The sequence below is a fragment of the Microcaecilia unicolor genome, chromosome 9 (genome assembly GCF_901765095.1).
Source record: "Microcaecilia unicolor chromosome 9, aMicUni1.1, whole genome shotgun sequence".
Taxonomy (NCBI): Eukaryota; Metazoa; Chordata; class Amphibia; order Gymnophiona; family Siphonopidae; genus Microcaecilia; species Microcaecilia unicolor.
Window position 1 is genome coordinate 206162405 of NC_044039.1, and position 19423 is coordinate 206181827.

The 19423-nt window shown below is 44.8% G+C and overlaps 1 protein-coding gene across 1 annotated transcript in view; it reads left to right on the forward strand.

Annotated features, from left to right (window-relative positions):
• ITPK1 (inositol-tetrakisphosphate 1-kinase) overlaps window positions 1-19423 on the forward strand; it is a 299388-nt gene that overhangs the window by 190925 nt on the left and 89040 nt on the right. Inside the window, exon 3 of the mRNA XM_030214763.1 lies at window positions 6684-6809. Within this exon, the coding sequence (XP_030070623.1) occupies window positions 6684-6809 (126 nt within the window). The remainder of the gene's footprint in view (window positions 1-6683; window positions 6810-19423) is intronic.

Sequence of the window (19423 nt, forward strand, 5' to 3'; positions counted from 1 at the left end):
AGGTGGTGGGGGGGGGGGGGGTGGCAGATTAGTTGTTATCATGGGGTTGTAATATTGCTGGGAATTATACCTGGTTTCAGCAAGCGTAAGTCTTGGCACCCAAATTTGGGCTCTGAAATCAGCGCTCAATGCAATTCTATAATAGATACTCTATAGTATCGGAAGTATTAAAGGCCCCAATGCATTAAGTTAAAAAATTGGAAGCGATCACTTTGAGGTTATTATTCAGCAGTAAGGAGACTGCATAAAACTGAAGATAACATATCCATTTAACGTTATGCATAGTTTCATCAACATTTTTACTGGGATCACTAATACATATATAACTTTAAATAGATAGCTTGTCCATGAAAAGCTATACTGGCTATTTGTACAGTCCGATTTGGAACGATATATTATCCGATGAGTCATTGGATGTCACTCCTTACTACTTTTGGGATGTCACGAATTAATAATGGCTGACTGTGGCTCTTATAGTGACTTAGGGGTCCTTTTACAAAGGCACGCTAAAAAAAGGCTTTTGGTAGTGTAGGTGCGGGTTTTGGGCGTGCGCCAATCCATTTTTAGCACGCCTGTAAAAAAAGGCCTTTTTAAAATTTGCAGCAAAATGAAAATTGCCACACGTCCATTTTGAGTCTGAGACCTTACTCCCAGCCATTGACGTAGCGGTAAAGACTCGTGCGGTAACTGGGCGGTAATGACCTACGCACACCAAAAATGAAATTACCACAAGAGCCACGCGGTAGGTGGTAACTCCATTTTGGCGCGCATAGACACGCATCATAGTAAAAGGACCCCTTAAATAGCCAAAGTTATCCATTTACTACTACTACTATTAAACATTTCTATAGCGCTACTAGACTTACGCAGCGCTGTACAAATTAACATGAAAAGACAGTCCCTGCTCAACAGAGCTTACAATCTAAATTGGACAGACAAACACACAGCTAGGGGTGGGGAAATTGCAGTGGTAGGGGTGATAAGTGAGGATGTTGAGTAAGAGAGTCATGGTTAGGAGTCGAAAGCAGTAGCAAAGAGGTGGGCTTTAAGCCTAGACTTGAAGACAGCCAGAGACTGAGCCTGACGTACTGGCTCAGGGAGTCTATTCCAGGCATAGGGAGCAGCGAGATAGAAGGAACGGAGCCGGGAGTTAGCAGTGGGGGAGAAGGGGGGCGACAGGAGACATTTACCCAGCGAACGGAGTTCACGGGGAGGAGTGTAGGGAGAGATTAGAGCGGAAAGGTACTGAGGAGCTGTGGAGTGGATGCACTTGTAGGTCAAAAGGAGAAGTTTGAACCGTATGCGGAAGCGGATAGGGAGCCAGTGAAGCGACTTGAGGAGAGGGCTAACATGAGTATAGCGACTCTGGCGGAATATAAGACGCGCAGCAGAGTTTTGGACAGATTGAAGAGGAGATAGATGGCTGAGCGGGAGACCAGCGAGAAGCAAATTGCAGTAGTCTAGGCAAGAGGTGATAAGGATGTGGGTAAAAACTCACTTATGTGGTTGTCATCACCACTGACTTTTTGAATATGAGTCTCAGTCTGTATTTTTACAAGGGCTTGGATTGTTCCACATTATTTCCGAAAGCAGGCATTCCAGGCAGTACATCTGATGTGAAAATCTTTATTTATGAGTGGCTCGATGTCACGCGACAACACTGGAGATGGTTCCTTTCAAACCGTACATACTAATTTTAGGGGGGGGGGTGGAAAGGCAGGCTGATTTATTTATTTTTTAGGATTTATTTACTGTCTTTTTGAAGGAATTCACTCAAGGCGGTGTACAGTAAGAATAAATCAAACATGAACAACAGGCAATCAGAGCAGTAAAAATATTCAAAGAACAATACAAAGTATGGCATAGTAACGTGTATAAGCAAAGATGGGACATATAGATAGGTAAGAGAGTAAGAAGAGTTAAAGGTGACTGATTTAAAGAAAGTTGCACATGAGGTCAGAGAGATAGTTCTCAGCGCATATCCAGCAGACAGCCAAGACCTGTCGCTTCTTCCTCTTTAACATCAGCAAAATTCGCCCTTTCCTTTCTGAGCACACCACCCGAACTCTCGTCCACGCTCTCATTACCTCTCGCCTTGACTACTGCAACCTACTCCTCACTGGCCTCCCACTTAGCCATCTATCCCCCCTTCAATCCGTTCAGAACTCTGCCGCACGTCTTATATTCCGCCAGAACCGATATACTCATATCACCCCTCTCCTCAGGTCACTTCACTGGCTTCAGGTACCGCATACAGTTCAAGCTTCTCCTTCTTACCTACAAATGCATTCAGTCTGCTGCTCCTCACTACCTGTCTACCCTCATCTCCCCCTACGTTCCCGCCCGTAACCTCCGCTCGCAGGACAAATCCCTCCTCTCAATACCCTTCTCCACCACCGCCAACTCCAGGCTCCGCTCTTTCTGCCTCGCCTCACCCTATGCCTGGAACAAACTTCCTGAACCCCTACGCCAAGCCCCCTCCCTACCCATCTTCAAATCTTTGCTCAAAGCTCACCTCTTCAATGCTGCCTTCGGCACCTAACCTTTTGGAAATCTAGACTGCCCTACTTTGTCTGTACACTTGTCTTTTAGATTGTAAGCTCGTTGAGCAGGGACTGTCCTTCTATGTTAAATTGTACAGCGCTGCGTAACCCTAGTAGCGCTTTAGAAATGTTAAGAAGTAGTAGTAGTAGTTAATATATAGATAGGTAAGAGAGTGAGAGGAGTTAGAAAATAAGGTGACTAATTTAAGGTCAGAGAGGTGGTTAAATATATCAGCTAGGGTAGGAGTGGATAAACACGAATAAACTGGCGGTAGATAAATCCTAATCCTACTGTATAAATGAAGAGCGACCGACGTGCCGCACATGCGCAGAACAGCGCATCTCTTCCGAGCCGACGTTGTTAGAGGAGGCAGGAACAGAGCTGCGAGTGACCGGCGAGCACCAGGCGGGGATCATCCGACAGCAGCTCCGAGGCGCACTCCGACACGTCCGATGAGCTGCTGCCGCTGCTGCTGTGACCCGGGCGCTTTCCTCTGCCACCATCCCCCGGGGCGGCTTTCCTGGGCGGGGCTCCGAGTGCTTTCTTGCCCGTTTTAATGGGCTCGACGGCTTGTAAATAAATGAATGATGACTGAAAACTACCAAAGGTCAGAGGGAAGTAATAATCCTGTGATTTGGAACTTGGTATTTTTGGGGCACTGATGACCTGGATTGCAGTTTGTACTGGACCCAAGCATTCCTGTGCCTGTGTGGCCTTGGCTGGGAGCTGGCACAGCAACATCTGCACTGGACAGAGTGTGGATCTGGGACGGAGAAGCAGAGCCCAGCTGTGGGATTGCTCGTTGTACATTCTATTCAGAAGAGCAGCAGGTCATCGGTAACTGGAATTTTAGAATCCACCCCAGCAAAAAAGCAAAGAAAATATGCAACTATGACCTTAGTTTTTCATTACTTGGCCTATAAAATCTTTTTTTTTTTTTATTCAAAGGGCTTTGAGCAGTCTCTGCCTTGTATATGCTTCAGCCTATTCATACCGTTCTTTTCCAGTTAGTGTCTGTTTTTTTCTGCTCGTAAGGTTTCTTTTGTGTAAACTGAATAATGTAACATATTGTTTACTCTGTACCCTGTGCTATTTATCCATGCAACAACTTAGGTAACCGGTTTATTATAATTCGTTCCCTTGTCACTCTAGCTGGCCTCTTGCTGAGAATCCTAGGTGTTATTCTTGATCAAAACCTAACCTTGGAAACCCAAATTAAATGCATTTCTTAGGCAATATTTCTGGCTGATGCAAATCTCAGACAAATTTGAAAATATCTTAACACAGGATGAATTTAGATTAGTAGTACAAGCTTTGATAGTGTCTAAACTTGATTGCTGCAATATAATCTATCTGGTTTGTTCTAAGAACTTGTTTAGAAAGTTACAAACTCTGCAAAATACAGCTATACAGTTGATTTGCTCATTGAGGAAGTTTGATAGAATTACATCTTACTATATTCAAATTCATTGGAATTGCCCCGGCTTTTGATTGCAGTGGACTTTGAGCCTAGGGAACTGAGTTCGATTCCCACTGCAGCTCCTTGTGACTCTGGGCAAGTCACTTAAACCTCCATTGCCCCTGGTACAAAGTAAGTACCTGAATATATGTAAACCGCTTTGAATGTAGTTGCAAAAAACCTCAGAAAGGTGGTATATGAAGTCCCATTTCCCTTCCCCTATTTGAGATTCTACATGGAATGTTGCTACTATTGAGATTCTGTTGCTACTATTTGAGATTCTACATGGAATGTTGCTTTTCCACTAGCAACATTCCATGTAGAAGCCTGCCCTTGCAGCTCAGCAACACGGCTGCGCAGGCTTCTGTTTCTGTGAGTCTGACGTCCTGCTTCAGACTCACAGAAACAGAAGCCTGCGCGGCTGCATTGCTGATCTGCAAGGGCAGGCTGCTACATGGAATGTTGCTAGTGGAGGAGTAGCTGGTTAGTGCAGTGGACTTTGATCCTGGGGAATGGACTTCAATTCCCACTGCAGCTCCTTGTGACTTTGGGCAAATCACTTAACCCTCCATTGCCCCTGGTATAAAATAAGTACCTGAATATATATAAACCGCTTTGAATGTAGTTGCAAAAACCTCAGAAAGGTGGTATATCAAGTCCCATTTCCCTTTCCCTTATGACATCACAATATCAGAAGTGAGCCAAGTATCGGGCAATCAAGCCATTGTGACATCACTGATGAGGTTGGCTCTTATTGGTGGAATGAGTGGAGGAGTAGCCTAGTGGTTAGTGCAGTGGACTTTGATCCTGGGGAACGGACTTCGATTCCCACTGCAGCTCCTTGTGACTTTGGGCAAATCACTTAACCCTCCATTGCCCCTGGTATAAAATTAGTACCTGAATATATGTAAACCGCTTTGAATGTAGTTGCAAAAACCTCAGAAAGGCGGTATATCAAGTCCCATTTCCCTTTCCCTTATATGTTTATATTGATTAAAGTTCTGCATTCGCGATATGGGATCCAAAAATGTTTTTAAGGCTACCATTTCTAACTTGTAAGGGTTTAATATCTAAGGGGTCGTTTTACTAAGGTGTGCTGAAAAATGGCCTGCATTTTGGACGTGCGCAGGTCCATTTTTCAGCACGCCAGTAAAAAAGGCCTTTTTTGGCCGAAAATGAACGTGTGGCAAAATTGGCGTGCGTCCATTTTGGGCCTGAGACCTTACTGCCACCCATTGACTTAGCGGTAAGGTCTCCATGCATTAACTGGGTGGTAATCGTCAGCGCGCATACACTGCCGATTACCGTCCAGTTAGCGCCGCGCGGTAGAAAAGAAATAATATTTTCTGACACACGTAAAAAATGGAATTACCACCCGGGGCATGCAGTAGCCGGGCGGTAGTTTCAAATTGATGCGCGTCAGACTCAGAAACAGAACGAAGGAAGAAGAGGACCTCGGCTGGCGGGGGTTGGGGTCCCCCGCCAGCAAAGGTAGGCGATGGCGGGTGAGGGTTGGCGGGAGGGGGGTCGAGAGGGTTGTCGGAGGGGGGGGGGGTCAAAGTTGGTGGTGGCGGCAGGGGTGGTCGGCAATGGCGGGGGGGGGGGGCTAAAATGTGCCCCCTCACCTCGTTCTCTGGACCCCCCTCCTGCCAAAGTCTGGCTACGCCCCTACCCAATTTATGCAGTGAATAGGTAGCAGTAATGGCTCCTGGCAGTAACGGCCATGTGTTAAAGGGGAAATTAGCAAGTGGCCATTTTACTGCTGTGCTGAAAGAGATTGCAACACACAGGAAATCCATATGTTGACAGGAGCACCGGCCAATTTTTAGCAAGGCTAAATAAAAGGACCCCCCCCCCCCAAGTCTCCTAGACTTAAGACTGAATCATCGATATTCATTAATCTAAGGTTATGTCTACTAAGGTGCGTTAGCGTTTTTAATGCGCCTTTAAAGTTAAGGCGCATTAAACGCTAACATGCCTATACATTTCTATGGGCGCATTAGTGTTTAACGTGCGTAAACCATTAATGCACGCATTAAAGTCGCTGACGCACCTATAGCACAAACATAGATGCTAAGTCTTTATGACTCGTTTAATATAAACGTTATCGTTTGTACTTCCCAGATTTTATTGGGGGTATTCTTATAATATGTAATCCGCCTCAAACTGGAAATTGGTGCAGGTGTAATATAATTACTAGGCAATGTAATATAATATGGCTGACACTTTCCTTAGAATGCAAATCAAAAATAAACAGAAATATGGCAGTGATTTTCAGAAATGCATGTAAAAGAAGCCCTAATTATATATTCAGAGCTGATGTCCAGTTTTTGGTGCCTAATACTCTAGATGCTTTTAAATCAAACGTTTTGCTATCAGTACAGATCCCTGTGGCACTCCACTATTCACCCTACTCTATTGAGAAAAATGGCCATTTAACCCTACCTTCTGTTTTTTTTGTCCAATAACCAATTCCTATACCATATGTAATAAGTTTATCTTGTTGGGCAGACTGGATGGACCATACAGGTCTTTATCTGCCGTCATCTACTGTGTTACTATATGTTACATAGCATTATATCTGCACAGTTGCAAAGATGGTGAGTCAGTTGGCTCTGGAAACCATGGCCAACATTTGGAGATCTAATGGTTTCTTGCTCTTCTGTTTTGATTTTTGCAGCTCAACCTCAGCAAGCCAATTGAGGACCAGGGGCCACTGGATGTGATCATACACAAACTCACAGATGTCATACTGGAAGCGGACCAGAATGACAGCCAGGCCCTGCGGCTAGTTCAGAGGTTCCAGGTGAGCGTTTGGCACCTTCCCTTCCTTCCGTGGTCACCGTGTTGAGTGAAATAGATCCTCTGCTGGCTGGGATTGGAAGGGCAGTTGCTTATAAAAGTGAGCCTCTCGATGCCTTAACCTGCCAGCAGGGGTCTCCCATACTACACTTTCTGTCAGACATCTGTCTGTCCTTCTTCCCTGTGGTCTTGAGTATGCACCTTATCTGTTTCAGTTCCAGTGTTAGTGGGTCAGTCCAAAACTGTAATACCAGGAGCATACCAAAGAAACACAGAATATGACAGCAAATAAAGACCCCAAGGCCCATTTGCCTGCTCTTGTTGCAATATTGTAGGACCTTATTAGATCTCTGACCTCACCTTCACTTTTCTACACTGAAAAATCTTTCTTATGTGCGTAAGTTTTCTGGTGGTATGAAGGGGAGGCTAGCAGAAACACTAGATGGCGCTGTTGTATGTTGTCAGTTCTGCCTGTTCTGCTGTCCCCCTCCTTGTATGTAGCCGACCTTCCACCTTTCTATGGGTATTTGGGGGGGGGGGGGCAGGAGGAGGCCACCATGTTGGGTGAATCAGCCTATGTTGGCCATACGAACCATTAAGTGCCATCTTCAGAGGTAGAATGGGAGAAAGAGGAATAGTGGTGGGGGAAGAATGGTGGGTTGGGCTGTAGGAAAAGAGAGAGGGAAGGGGAAAGAAGATAGGGATGGAGAGGTAAGGGGAAGGAGGGGGAATGAGAGGAGAGGGGAAGACAGGAAAGAAGTAGTGAAAGAAAAGAATAAGGGGTGAGGCAGGTGGTATGGGAGAGGAGGGAAGGAGAAAGGAAGAAAGATCAGCACGAATGGCAAGGAGGGGATGTTCTGTACACAATCTGTAACCAATGTAGTGATGGTAAAGTAGCTGTAATATGCTCCCTAACTGATATACCTACAGGCACCTGTGCCACTTCATTTTGAGCAACCTGGAGCACCTGCAACGTATATCCAGGCAAACCAAACAACAATGCATTACAATAATCAAAATGTGGAAAAACCCACCGCTTGCAAAACTGACTGAAAACTCCCAGATGAAAGGAAATCCTGCAGCCTACATAAAAATCTCAGTTGGAAAAACACCATCTTAATAACATACCCCTTGTTTACAAAACTGCGCTAGCAGCTGCCGGTGCAGTAATACCAACACATCCCATTCACTTTTCACAAAACGTCCAAAATCAGATTTAGAAGTCATATCAAAAATGCCCCTCCACGTGTGAAAAATTTGTAGTTTCTTTTATATTTTTTAAAAATCATCCCTCTAGGTTACAGTAAGTGACAGCAGATAAAGACCTGCACGGTCCATCCAGTCTGCGCAACATTTGGCCGAAAAATAGTTTTATCGGACACGCGCCAAGTGGCATTTGACACGCATGGGTCATTACCGCCCGGCTACTGTGTGAGACTTTACCACTAGGTGAATGGCTGGCGGTAAGGTCGCACACCCAAAATGGACGCGCGGCAATTTTGATTTTGCCGCACGTCTGTTTTCGGCAAAAATTTTAAAAAGGCATTTTCTACAGGCGCGCTGAAAAAAATGGATTGGCACGCGGCCAAAACCCACACCTACACTACCGCAAGCCATTTTTCAGCGCACCCTAGTAAAAGGACCCCTTAGTGAGTTGTGCATGTAAATTCTAATTATTGCCAATTAGTGTTCATTATTGCTTGTTAAGTGCTGTTATTAATGCTGATTAGCTTGTTAAGCCAATTAAGTTACACGCATTGTTATAGAATACGCCTGGATTGCCACGCGGATCTCTAGGTGCACTATATAGAATCTGTGGGTAAGTGAGATGCGTGCATCACTTATAGAATAGAGCTGAGTGTTGGTATTATATAAATTTACACGTGCAATCGGCCTGTAAATTTAGGTGCCAGGTTATACAATGAGGGGGGGGATGTGGTTTAGTGACTAAGGGCTAGATGCACTAAAGTCCTCGAAAGAGCCGTTCCCTTACCGATTCCATAGCAAATCGTTGGGGAACGGCCATGCATCAAGGAAAGGGAATGCAAATGAGCTGCTCGTTGTAGCTTACTTGCATTCTGTATTCCCTCGGAAACCAGTCGGCCGGTCGAGCATGCGCAGAGCAGCCAAGCGTTGTGCTGGCTGCTCTGCGCATGCCAAGGACGTCCTTCACTAAAAAAAACAAAAAACAAAAAAGGACGTCTCTGACGAGCAAAAAAAAAAGGATGTCGTAATTTTTACTCTCGCTCTTCTGTTTTAAATCTTCCTTTGAGACATTTTTCCCTTCCTCATCGGCAGCAGAAGAGAGGGCTAATGGACGATTGTGAGGCTCCCCCATGGCCTCTCAGCCAATCACAGCGCGTTTCGCTGACACCAGTGAGAGCTAAACACGCTGTGATTGGCTGAGAGAGACCTGGAGGAGGGGCATAATCGAGCACCCTTGAAGAAAAGCCTGTGCTGCTCGTCAGGGACGTCCTTCTTAAGTGCCTAACATGGACGTCCTTCACTAAACCAAAAAAGGACATTCCTGACGAGTAGGATGGGCTTTTCTTCACGGGTGCCCGATTTTGCCCCTCCTCCAGGTCACTCTCAGCCAATCACAGCGCATTTAGCTCTCACTGGTGTCAGCTAAACGCGCTGTGATTGGCTGAGAGGCCGTGGGGGGGCCTCACAATCGTCCATTAGCCCTCTCTTCAGCTGCCAATGAGGAAGGGAAAAATGTCTCAAAGGAAGATTTAAAACAGAAGAGCGAGAGTAAAAATTAAGAAGTACAACGTCCATTTTTTGTTGTTGTTGTTTTGAGTGAAGGACGTCCAAAATGGACGTCTTTTTGGAGTGGGTTTTTATTATTATTATTATAAGTGAAGGACGTCCAGAAAGAACGTCTTTGGAGTGGGTTTTTTTTTTTTTTTTTTTACAGGTGAAGGACGTCCAAAAAGGACGTCCCTGACGACATTTTCTTTCTTCCAATTCTTTTCTTTACCCCAACGAGAGGTGTAGACCTCCCATTAGATTTTCCACGGTTAGGCAATAGGAAAACGGTAGTGCATCTCATTACAATATGATTTATACACATTGGGGTACTAATTTGCTCATCTGCATTCCGTTTTCGTTAGCTGCTACCGTGATCGGAAAATGGCTCGGAGAAGCATTTAGTGCATGCCACGGTTTACTACTTTATCGTTAATGGCTCGTTTAGTGCATCTGGCCCTAGGCCCCATATGATATAAAGATTGTAGAGTTCTGGATTGACCCCTGGTGCATGGCACTGATCCAGGACTCTCACTGCACTGTCTGGAAGGAATGTAAAATGGGAAAAAATTACCGGGTAGTTGGGAATGAAGGTTCATAGTGCCCGATCCCAACCCTAGTTCTGACTGAGCTAGGGGCCGAAAGGAGAAGTTAGAAGGAAACTATCACACCAATAAAATGAAATAAAAAAAAAAAATGCCAGAATCATCTCAAGGTTATATATGGAATAAAGAGTTCCTCTCATACCTTTCTAACATGAGGAAATGAATCCGTAAGAGGGGGCGTGACTTTTGCGCACTGCTGTTTAGGCTTCCATGACTTTTGGGCTTAAACAGCAGCACTCAAAAGCAGGGCCGCCAAGAGACTGAGCCAAGACCAAGGCCACCCCTGCCCCCCCCCCCCCCAATCTTTACTGCTGTCGCCTCCCTCTCCTGCTCCCAGGCTGCCGGCACCGCAGTCCCCAGTCTCCACCTGCCTACCCTCAGCTCCCTTGACAGCCCCCTTCTGTCTGCCACCGGGCCCCCTGCATTTAAATAAAAAAATTCTCTAAATCGGCAGCGCCAGTGAGCAGCGCCTCGCGTCTGTGTGAAAGGGGCAGATCACCTCGGGCCTTCCCTCAGACGGGGGCGGGACACAGGGAAGGCCCGAGGCAATCTGCCGCTTTCACAAAGATGTTAGGCGCTGCTCGCTGGCACTACGTTGCCGATTTAAAGTTTGTTTTTTTTTTAAATGCAGAGGGCCCGGTGGCAGACAGAAGGGCGCTGTCGAGGGAGCTGAGGGTAGGCAGGTGGGACTGCGGCGCCGGCAGCCTTGGAGCAGGAGTGGGAGAGAGACCCCGGCGCCGGGCCCCCGTTGGAGGCCCAGGCCCGGGGAATTTTGTCCCTCTTGCCCCCCCTTCTCGGCGGCCATGCTCAAAAGTACTGCTGACAATCCAAGTAGCTGCACTACTGCTTCCCCCTGCAACCTGGGCTCGCCTCCTCTTTCACCCGCCTGGAGGCAGCGGAACTCACACACCTGACCTGACCCCAGCTACTAGCAGCACAGTGCGCTGACCTGCCCTCTTCTCCCACCTGTCTTAAAGGAGCAGTGCAACCCAGTTTTCGTGTGAGCCAGGGGCTGGGCTGCAGGCGCCTTAGGGAGAGGTGGCAGGCAGAAGAAGAGGTGGAGAGGCCATTGCTGCACCAAGGCCCGGGCGGGTGAAGAAGGAGGTGAGCCTAGGGTGCAGGGGGAAAGCAGTAGTGTGGCTGCTGGGGCTGCCAGCAGAATATTTGGCTGCCCAAAATTCCTGCTTCGTCTATAAGATACTACCAAAAAGGTTCACTGGTGTCAATTGCTGGTCCCATGCATAAATACAGTGCTCTACAGCTGTGTTTGGTGGGGGGGGGGGGGGGGAGGTGCTATAAAATGCAAATTAGTTGTGAGTTTGCATCTTGTAATTTTTCACCAGTTAGTTTGACTGGAATAAAATCTCTGCAGGAGCTGATCATTATATGGTTGCCCCTCTATCCCGAGCTGTAATCCTTTATATTATTTATTATTCATTTATTAGAGGTTATTTTGCCGCCTTTTTGAAGGCATTCACTCAAGGCAGTGTACAGCAAGAATAAGTCAAAACATAAGCAATAGACAATTACAGCAATACAAACATTCAAACAACAGTACAAAGTATGACATAGTATGCTACATTACAATGCCAACACAATACACAGTAAAACATTTTCATAGACAGCCTAGAGTATAAGCAAAGATGGAACATATAGATAGATAACAGGAGTAAGAAAATAAGGGGATTAATTTAAAGAAAGTTGGAAATGAGGTCAGAAAGGTGCTTGAACATTATCTTAGCTAGGGTAGGAGTGGGTAAACATGTCCTGCTATGTGTAGCCAGTATGTGTGTATATGTGCATATATATAATTTTAAATTATTTTTATAATTATTGTTTTTTGCTGATGGGGTCCTATTAGAGACCAATCTACAAGCTTACTGTTATAACATGACAGGGGTCAAAGAAAGTCAGAAATGGCTTAAAATACATTATGTGAAAGAAAAAAACGTTCAGTTATATAGCTTAGAACCACAGTTCTCTGATGCTAGCTGAGCACTGCGGATGACTTCAGACTGGCCAAGCCGAGCTGCTCCTTTACAGTGAACAGGAAAAGCTAGGAAACCCCAGTTGATGCACTCTTATCTATTCAGTATGATGTTGAAATCTAAGCTATCTGGTAGACTGGAACACTGTGCAGTAATTCCCTAAGATTGCTCCTACGCCTACAAATTGGAATGTTTCTTGGTAAGGACTTTCATAACCCTCTTATCACCTCCTTCCCTCACAGTAAAATCTCAAAGCAACAGCATTTTAGAATAACACTTCAACGAATAGAGAATTCTGCCTCGCCTCACCCTATGCTTGGAACAACCTTCCTGAACCCTTACGCCAAGCCCCCTCCCTGCCCGTCTTCAAGTCTTTGCTTAAAGCCCACCTCTTCAATGCTGCGTTCGGCACCTAACCCTTACCGTTCAGTGAATCCAGACTGCCCCAATTTGACTGCCCCTATCGGACTGATTGTTCACTTGTCTAATAGATTGTAAGCTCTTTGAGCAGGGACTGTCTCTCTTTGTTAAATTGTACAGCGCTGCGTAACCCTAGTAGCGCTCTAGAAATGTTAAGTAGTAGTAGTAGTATTACATAGAGCAGTGATTTAACCAGAGCTGAGATTGTGATGTCATAATGCCTCATTCCACCAATGCCTAAGAGCCAGCCTCATCAGTGATGTCACAATGGCTTGATTGTCCTATATTTGTCTCACTCTTATCTATTAGATTGTAAGCTCTTTGAGCAGGGACTGTCTCTCTTTGTTAAATTGTACAGCGCTGCGTAACCCTAGTAGCGCTCTAGAAATGTTAAGTAGTAGTAGTAGAATAGAGAATTTGCTGCTACTTAATATCCTCTGTCTAGATTTGGGACCCTAGGCTGCTCCAGACCAGTCATTAATGAGCTGTAAAATACCTTGCCCTAGGAAGATTAGATTAATCACCAAATCTGACACATATCCAGGAAGTAAGCCTTTAATAAAACAGAGGGATTTTAGGATAAGAAAGCAGAGCATTCTGGTTTCTAGCCAAAACTCCAGACGAGGCAGCCTTACAAGTGTTTTATTTGTGTGCCGATTCAATCTCTGTTCAACGTTAACTCTGAAGGAAATGGATGTATAAGCCTTTGTTTCAGAATAACCAAAAACATGAAAATGAATCATAAAGCTGTAGCCACTCTGTGCAGCATCAATACTTTTGCATAGCCATTATAGAGTTCCTGAGAATCGGACCTAGGCACTTGAGGAGAGACGTTCCCTATCAGACACGTGTCAGGAGCCTCTGAAGAATCTAGAGCATGGATTACCTGATTATTCCTAGACTACTGTCACCACTTTCACAAAAATGACCTCCTGAAAGATGTCCTGTTTTTATTGTTGGATTGCGCCAGGTTCGCTTTCTGCTACCAGAAGCCACGTGTGGGTCATCCAGAGAGCAGGAACAAGATGTGGATAATAAATTTTTCTAATCTAGGCATAAATCCCAGAGTAAAGAGCAACAATGCAAGAGGTCATTGTAAAAACAAGGTCAAGTCACTACTTTCCTTAGAGGAAGCCTGATATAAAGCTAACTGTTTTCACAAGATGAAGTCAGCAGCACAAAAGAGCGCATTGATCTGTTCCAAAAAGAACAAAACAAAAAAAAAATTTAATCTGCTTAGGAACCCATTTAAGGTCTTCCTTTTCACAGCCTGCTATGCACGGCTAGACCTACTACTACTACTATTTAACATTTCTAGAGCGCTACCAGGGTTACGCAGCGCTGTACAAATAACAAAGAAGGACAGTCCCTGCTCAAAGGAGCTTGCAATCTAAAGGACAAAAGGACAAAAAGTGTACTCAATCAGAAATCGGGGCAGTCTAGGTTACTTGGGTAGAGGTACAATGGTTAGGTGCCGAAAGCGACATTGAAGAGGTGGGCTCTCCACTACTGCCAACTCCAGACTTCGCGCCTTCTGTCTCGCTGCACCCTACGCCTGGAATAAACTTCCTGAGCCCCTACGTCTTGCCCCATCCTTGGCCACCTTTAAATCTAGACTGAAAGCCCACCTCTTTAACATTGCTTTTGACTCGTAACCACTCGTAACCACTTGCCTCCACCTACCCTCCTCTCTTCCTTCCCGTTCACATTAATTGATTTGATTTGCTTACTTTATTTATTTTTTGTCTATTAGATTGTAAGCTCTTTGAGCAGGGGACTGTCTTTCTTCTATGTTTGTGCAGCGCTGCGTATGCCTTGTAGCGCTATAGAAATGCTAAATAGTAGTAGTAGTAGTAGATGGATAGGGAGGGGGCCTGGCGTATGGGCTCAGGGAGTTTATTCCAGGCATAGGGTGAGGCGAGGCAGAAAGGGCGGAGCCAGGAGTTGGCGGTGGTGGAGAAGGGTACTGAGAGGAGGGATTTGTCCTGTGAGCGGAGGTTACGGGCGGGAGCGTAAGGGGAGATGAGGGTAGAGAGGTAGTGAGGGGCTGCAGATTGAGTGCATTTGTATGTTAGTAGGAGAAGCTTGAATTGAAGTGACTTGAGGAGAGGGGTGATATGAGCGTAGCGGTCTTGGCGGAAGATAAGACGGGCAGCAGAGTTCTGAATGGATTGAAGGGGGGATAGATGGTTAAGTGGGAGGCCAGTGAGGAGTAGGTTGCAGTAGTCAAGGCGAGAGGTAATGAGAGAGTGGATGAGAGTTCGGGTGGTGTGCTCAGAGAGGAAAGGGCGAATTTTGCTGATGTTATAGAGAAAGAAGTGACAGGTCTTTAACTACAAGCAGGTCCATTCCTTCTCTAATCCCTCTTCATCTCCTTGGGGAAATGTTGCGGGCAAAATGCCTGTTCCTCATCATATCTTCTTTGTAGTGTTCTGCGGACAGCTTGTCATGGTGCTAAACTTGAACTGGCGATGCAGACTGTTTGCCCTCAACAAGCAAGACTGAACCAGGCATGCAAGTTGGTGACGCCACTTCACGTTGCCTGGACAGAGCAGCTCTTCCAGAGCTCAGAACTGAATGTAAAGTTCTGAACAAGTGCGGCCCATGAGCTGTTGTCTTCTCAGCTCCTCGTTTTTGAATTTTCTGCTCTGCCTAATGGATGTGAAAAGAAAGCTCTCCCAACTGTTGAGAGGTTTTATGTCTTGCTGTCTCCTGATGTTGTTTTTCATTGTTTTTATTTTTCTTTTTCTCCTTCTTTATTGCTTTCATTTCTTTAAACAAAAAATAAGGTACGTCATGATGTGGAAGTCTGATTTTTTAACTCTTCCCTCAATGTGATAGAAAGATCCAGAACTTTAATACTCATTCAAAGGACCTTTTTTTTTTTTTTTTGTTACATTTGTACCCGCGCTTTCCCACTCATGGCAGGCTCAATGCGGCTTACATATTGTATACAGGTACTTATTTGTACCTGGGGCAATGGAGGGTTAAGTGACTTGCCCAGAGTCACAAGGAGCTGTCTGTGCCTGAAGTGGGAATTGAACTCAGTTCCGCAGTTCCCCAGGTCCAAAGTCCACCACCCTAACCACTAGGCCACTCCTCCACAGTCTGAATGTAAGAGTTGTGCTCAGATATTCATGTGAAATGCTAATTGTTTCCCAGCTCTTTCATTAATTTTTACCACAATGAAACCATCAGTGGCAACTTCACGTAGGCTATCAACCAATGACTCGCTCTTTCTCGTCATCGGTTTCAAACATATCTGTGGCTATATTGTATTCTTTTAATGCTTGTAACTGTACCGTTTAAATAAACTTAACCAATATCTTCTTTAAATTTTCTCAGTTGCACATCAAAGAACTGCATGCTAAATCAATATTTACATGCACCTGTCTTGCAACTTCCAGACCAAATGCCGACATGGGCCATGTTTCGATTGGAGTGGTCCTGCAATTTCCATTTGCTCACATCAATTCCAAATTCTTCCAAGATCAATGTGGAAGAATTTGGAGTTGACGTGAGAACATGGAAATTGCAGAACCACTCCCTGATGCAGTTGTTTGCCCCTCACCCCCAACCAAGAAGGTGTTCTGCAGTCCCTGCTCTGCACAGTCACTGGTTCTGCGCAATCAACAAAATCATCCTTAGCAGAACAGTCACACACTGACTTCAAAGGGCCAGACACTAAAAAAACACTTTCAGGTATCTCTTAAACTGACAAATGGTTATTCAGAGGTTGTCTGACCCAAAGTGCAGCCATCTTCTGCATATTTGCATAGGTCTATGGAAGGGAAGTTGAAGCAGATAAAAAGATGAAATATTTCACAGAATTGAAATTTGTCTCCAATGCGATTTACTGACTCAAAACATCAGTGCAAGAGCAGTCATAGTGCAGATCAAAGACAATGCCGACCCAGCGCGGGTCTTGTCCACTTCACCCATTCATCCTCTTGTACATCCATTACAAACCCCCCAACACACTGTTTCTTGCTAGAAATTTTTAGTTAATTCATTAAAGAGTGTTGTAAAGACCTGCCAAGTGCTCATTTCAGGAACCAAGTGCTACACCTTCTCAGTTTTTTAATGTTTCTATTGCATGAGTGTCTCAAGATCCTGTTGTGTTTCTTCTTTTGACTTTGGATTCAGAGCCTGAACCAGGGCATTCATCTTCCTTGAGCTTGGAGAATTCTACAAGAGTGCTTCAAAAATTTGTACAGTCCAAATCTTTCAAGGCAGACAAATATTCTGTGAAAAATCTATCTAACCCTTCTCCTCCTTCAGCAAAGAACGAGTCCCCATAAGAGGATATCTCCTATTTGAGATTCGTGCAGCACATGCCTAAAGAGGTGTGTTTCCCCTACAACAAGAAAGAGAACCATGCTCCAATGTCTTCAGCCTCCTGAAGTTTACAGATGGGCCCAAAGTCCACAGTGGCAGCCTCTCAACAACTTAAGATGTGGCAAACCCCACTTCCTGTACAACCAGTTAGATATAAGGTCCAACCAGCATCTGGTTTCAATAAAGTCTAACTATCTCACTCTTCAGAAGTAGTGCAGATAGCCATGAAAAAGGCATAAGAAGAGGGAGTTTTCTAATATAACTCCTGGTAAACATCATGCCTCTTGGACAATTTGGGAAAATCTTGTAAGGAACAGTTCTTTCAGACACACTACTACTCACCAGCTTTATATAGCATGGTAAATGCATATCATCTTTCAAAAAGTGCTGACTTTCTTCTCTATCTATCCTCTCAGGCACAATCGCAGCTCGCCATCATCTTAGTGGAAGCTGAATGCAGAACCATCTCATACAATACATCTTCCAGAATCTCAGTGTCTACTGTAATCGCAAGGTGTCTAGCAAGTTATGTGCTTCAGTTTTATGTGAGGACATTTCCACCAAACTGGCAGATGCCCCATGCACTAGTTTCTCCTTATTTGATAAGCAAGTAACGGAGACCATGGTCTCATCTTCTCAACCCCACACCGATCTGTTGCAAAAGAAGTCGATAATCTCCTAAAATGCAATACTACAGAGCAGTTTTTTTCTCTTTGATAGAGTCCAAGGCTTCCACTCCAGGTACTTCCAAGAAAACAGGAGGCCTGTGGCCCATCCTGGATATCAAGTATCTCAATCTCTTTCTCTGTAAAGAAACATTATTCCTTCCATTCTGTCATCAGGGCTTGACCCTACTTTTGAGTGACTCTGTTTTTCATATACAACCCCGCTTTGCTGTTCAGCAACTACTGACAATGCAAATATGGCCCACAGTGAGTCTCTGAGCATTGCCCCACATCCTTCTGCATCCTCCACAGGCTGGCCACCTACCATTCCTAAAGACTGGAAACTGGATGTGCACCTTAGATCTCAAAAATCTCTATACTCACCTCCAATCCATATCAATCGCAGGACCACTATTAACACAAAGTCCTCTCTTTTGCTCTGCATCAACCGTAAGAGTTTTTTACCCAAATGCCTTGTAGTTGTGGCCACACATCTCACAACACAGGCCATCTTGTTTTTCCTTAACTAGACAATTGGCTTCATGCAGCATCTTCAGAGACCTTTGCATTAATCCTCAGAAATAAGATAATTCTTCTCCAGAGCCTCGGCTTCATAATCAACTTCCAGAAGTCAAACTTGTACCCGACAAATGCATTGTCCTTTATAAGGGCCACTGTGAACACAAGAGAGACCATTTCTGCTGCCGGACAGACAGTACTCCTTGGTGTGGCATGTCTATGAAATACAGATTTTGACAGAAATTGCAGTCAAGACATACTTACATACATTGGATCAAAAGGCCACTGTGGTGCACATTGTTCCTTTTGCTCATCTGAAAATTAAACAACCTTAAATTCAATCTCAAGTTCAAGTGGGATCAGTGTACCCAACCTCACTGTCAAACCTGGAAACAAGGATCAGGCACAGCAAACAGGAAAAACCTCCACATAGACAGTACAGCCAAACAAAAGTAGAAGCTGGCCAACAGACACTGTCCCAATATAGGAAATGGTGCTCAAAGGATGCTTTATTCGCTGCTTGGACAAAAGGACCCGATATGGTCTGTGTTTTGGCGCAATCAAATGCCTGCCTCAGGGGTCATATTAATGTTCAATCAATTACTGAACAAATAAACTGCCCAAAGAGAAAATCCAAACACAGTGCGTTACCCGAAGGCATCAGGGAACATGGTTAAAGTCTGAATGCCTCCTCCATTTCTCTCATTTGGAGGTCCAGGCCATACTTTAGGCTTTTTGAGTCTTTGTCCATCTTCTTCTAGGCCTCTTGGGCTTACCTCAAACACATATCCAAGTGGCATATTTCAGGATCCCTCCACTTCTGAAAAGATTTATGCCATGGGTTGCAGGGCAAGTGGAACATCTTGGTTGTCTTCCTACCCAAGAAATACTTAATTTTATTTTATTTTTTAATTTTGAGGTATTTTAAATATTGCAATGTAGTCTACAGTTCAGGAGATACAGGGACAAACAAAAACCATAACCCATAAATACAAATTTTAGGAAACAATAGGAGGTGATGACATAGCACAACAATATTTTCCAAAAGAACTTAAAAAGTAAGCAGGCAAACAGTAAGACAGGAGGACTGCCCTTTACTGATCAAACTAGCAAGCTAACCCCCCCACCCTTTTACAAAGCAGTGCTAGCGGCTGCCAATGCGGTAATTCTGACACAGCCCATTCAGAGTGAATGGGCTGTGTTGGCATTGCCGCTTAACTTTGTAAAAGGGAGGAGAGGGTGTAAGTCTTGTGTAGATGGATGGTAGACACTGACGGCATACAAAGACCCCCCCAGTCCTATCCATTCTGCACTTTCTGCCCACTGAAATAC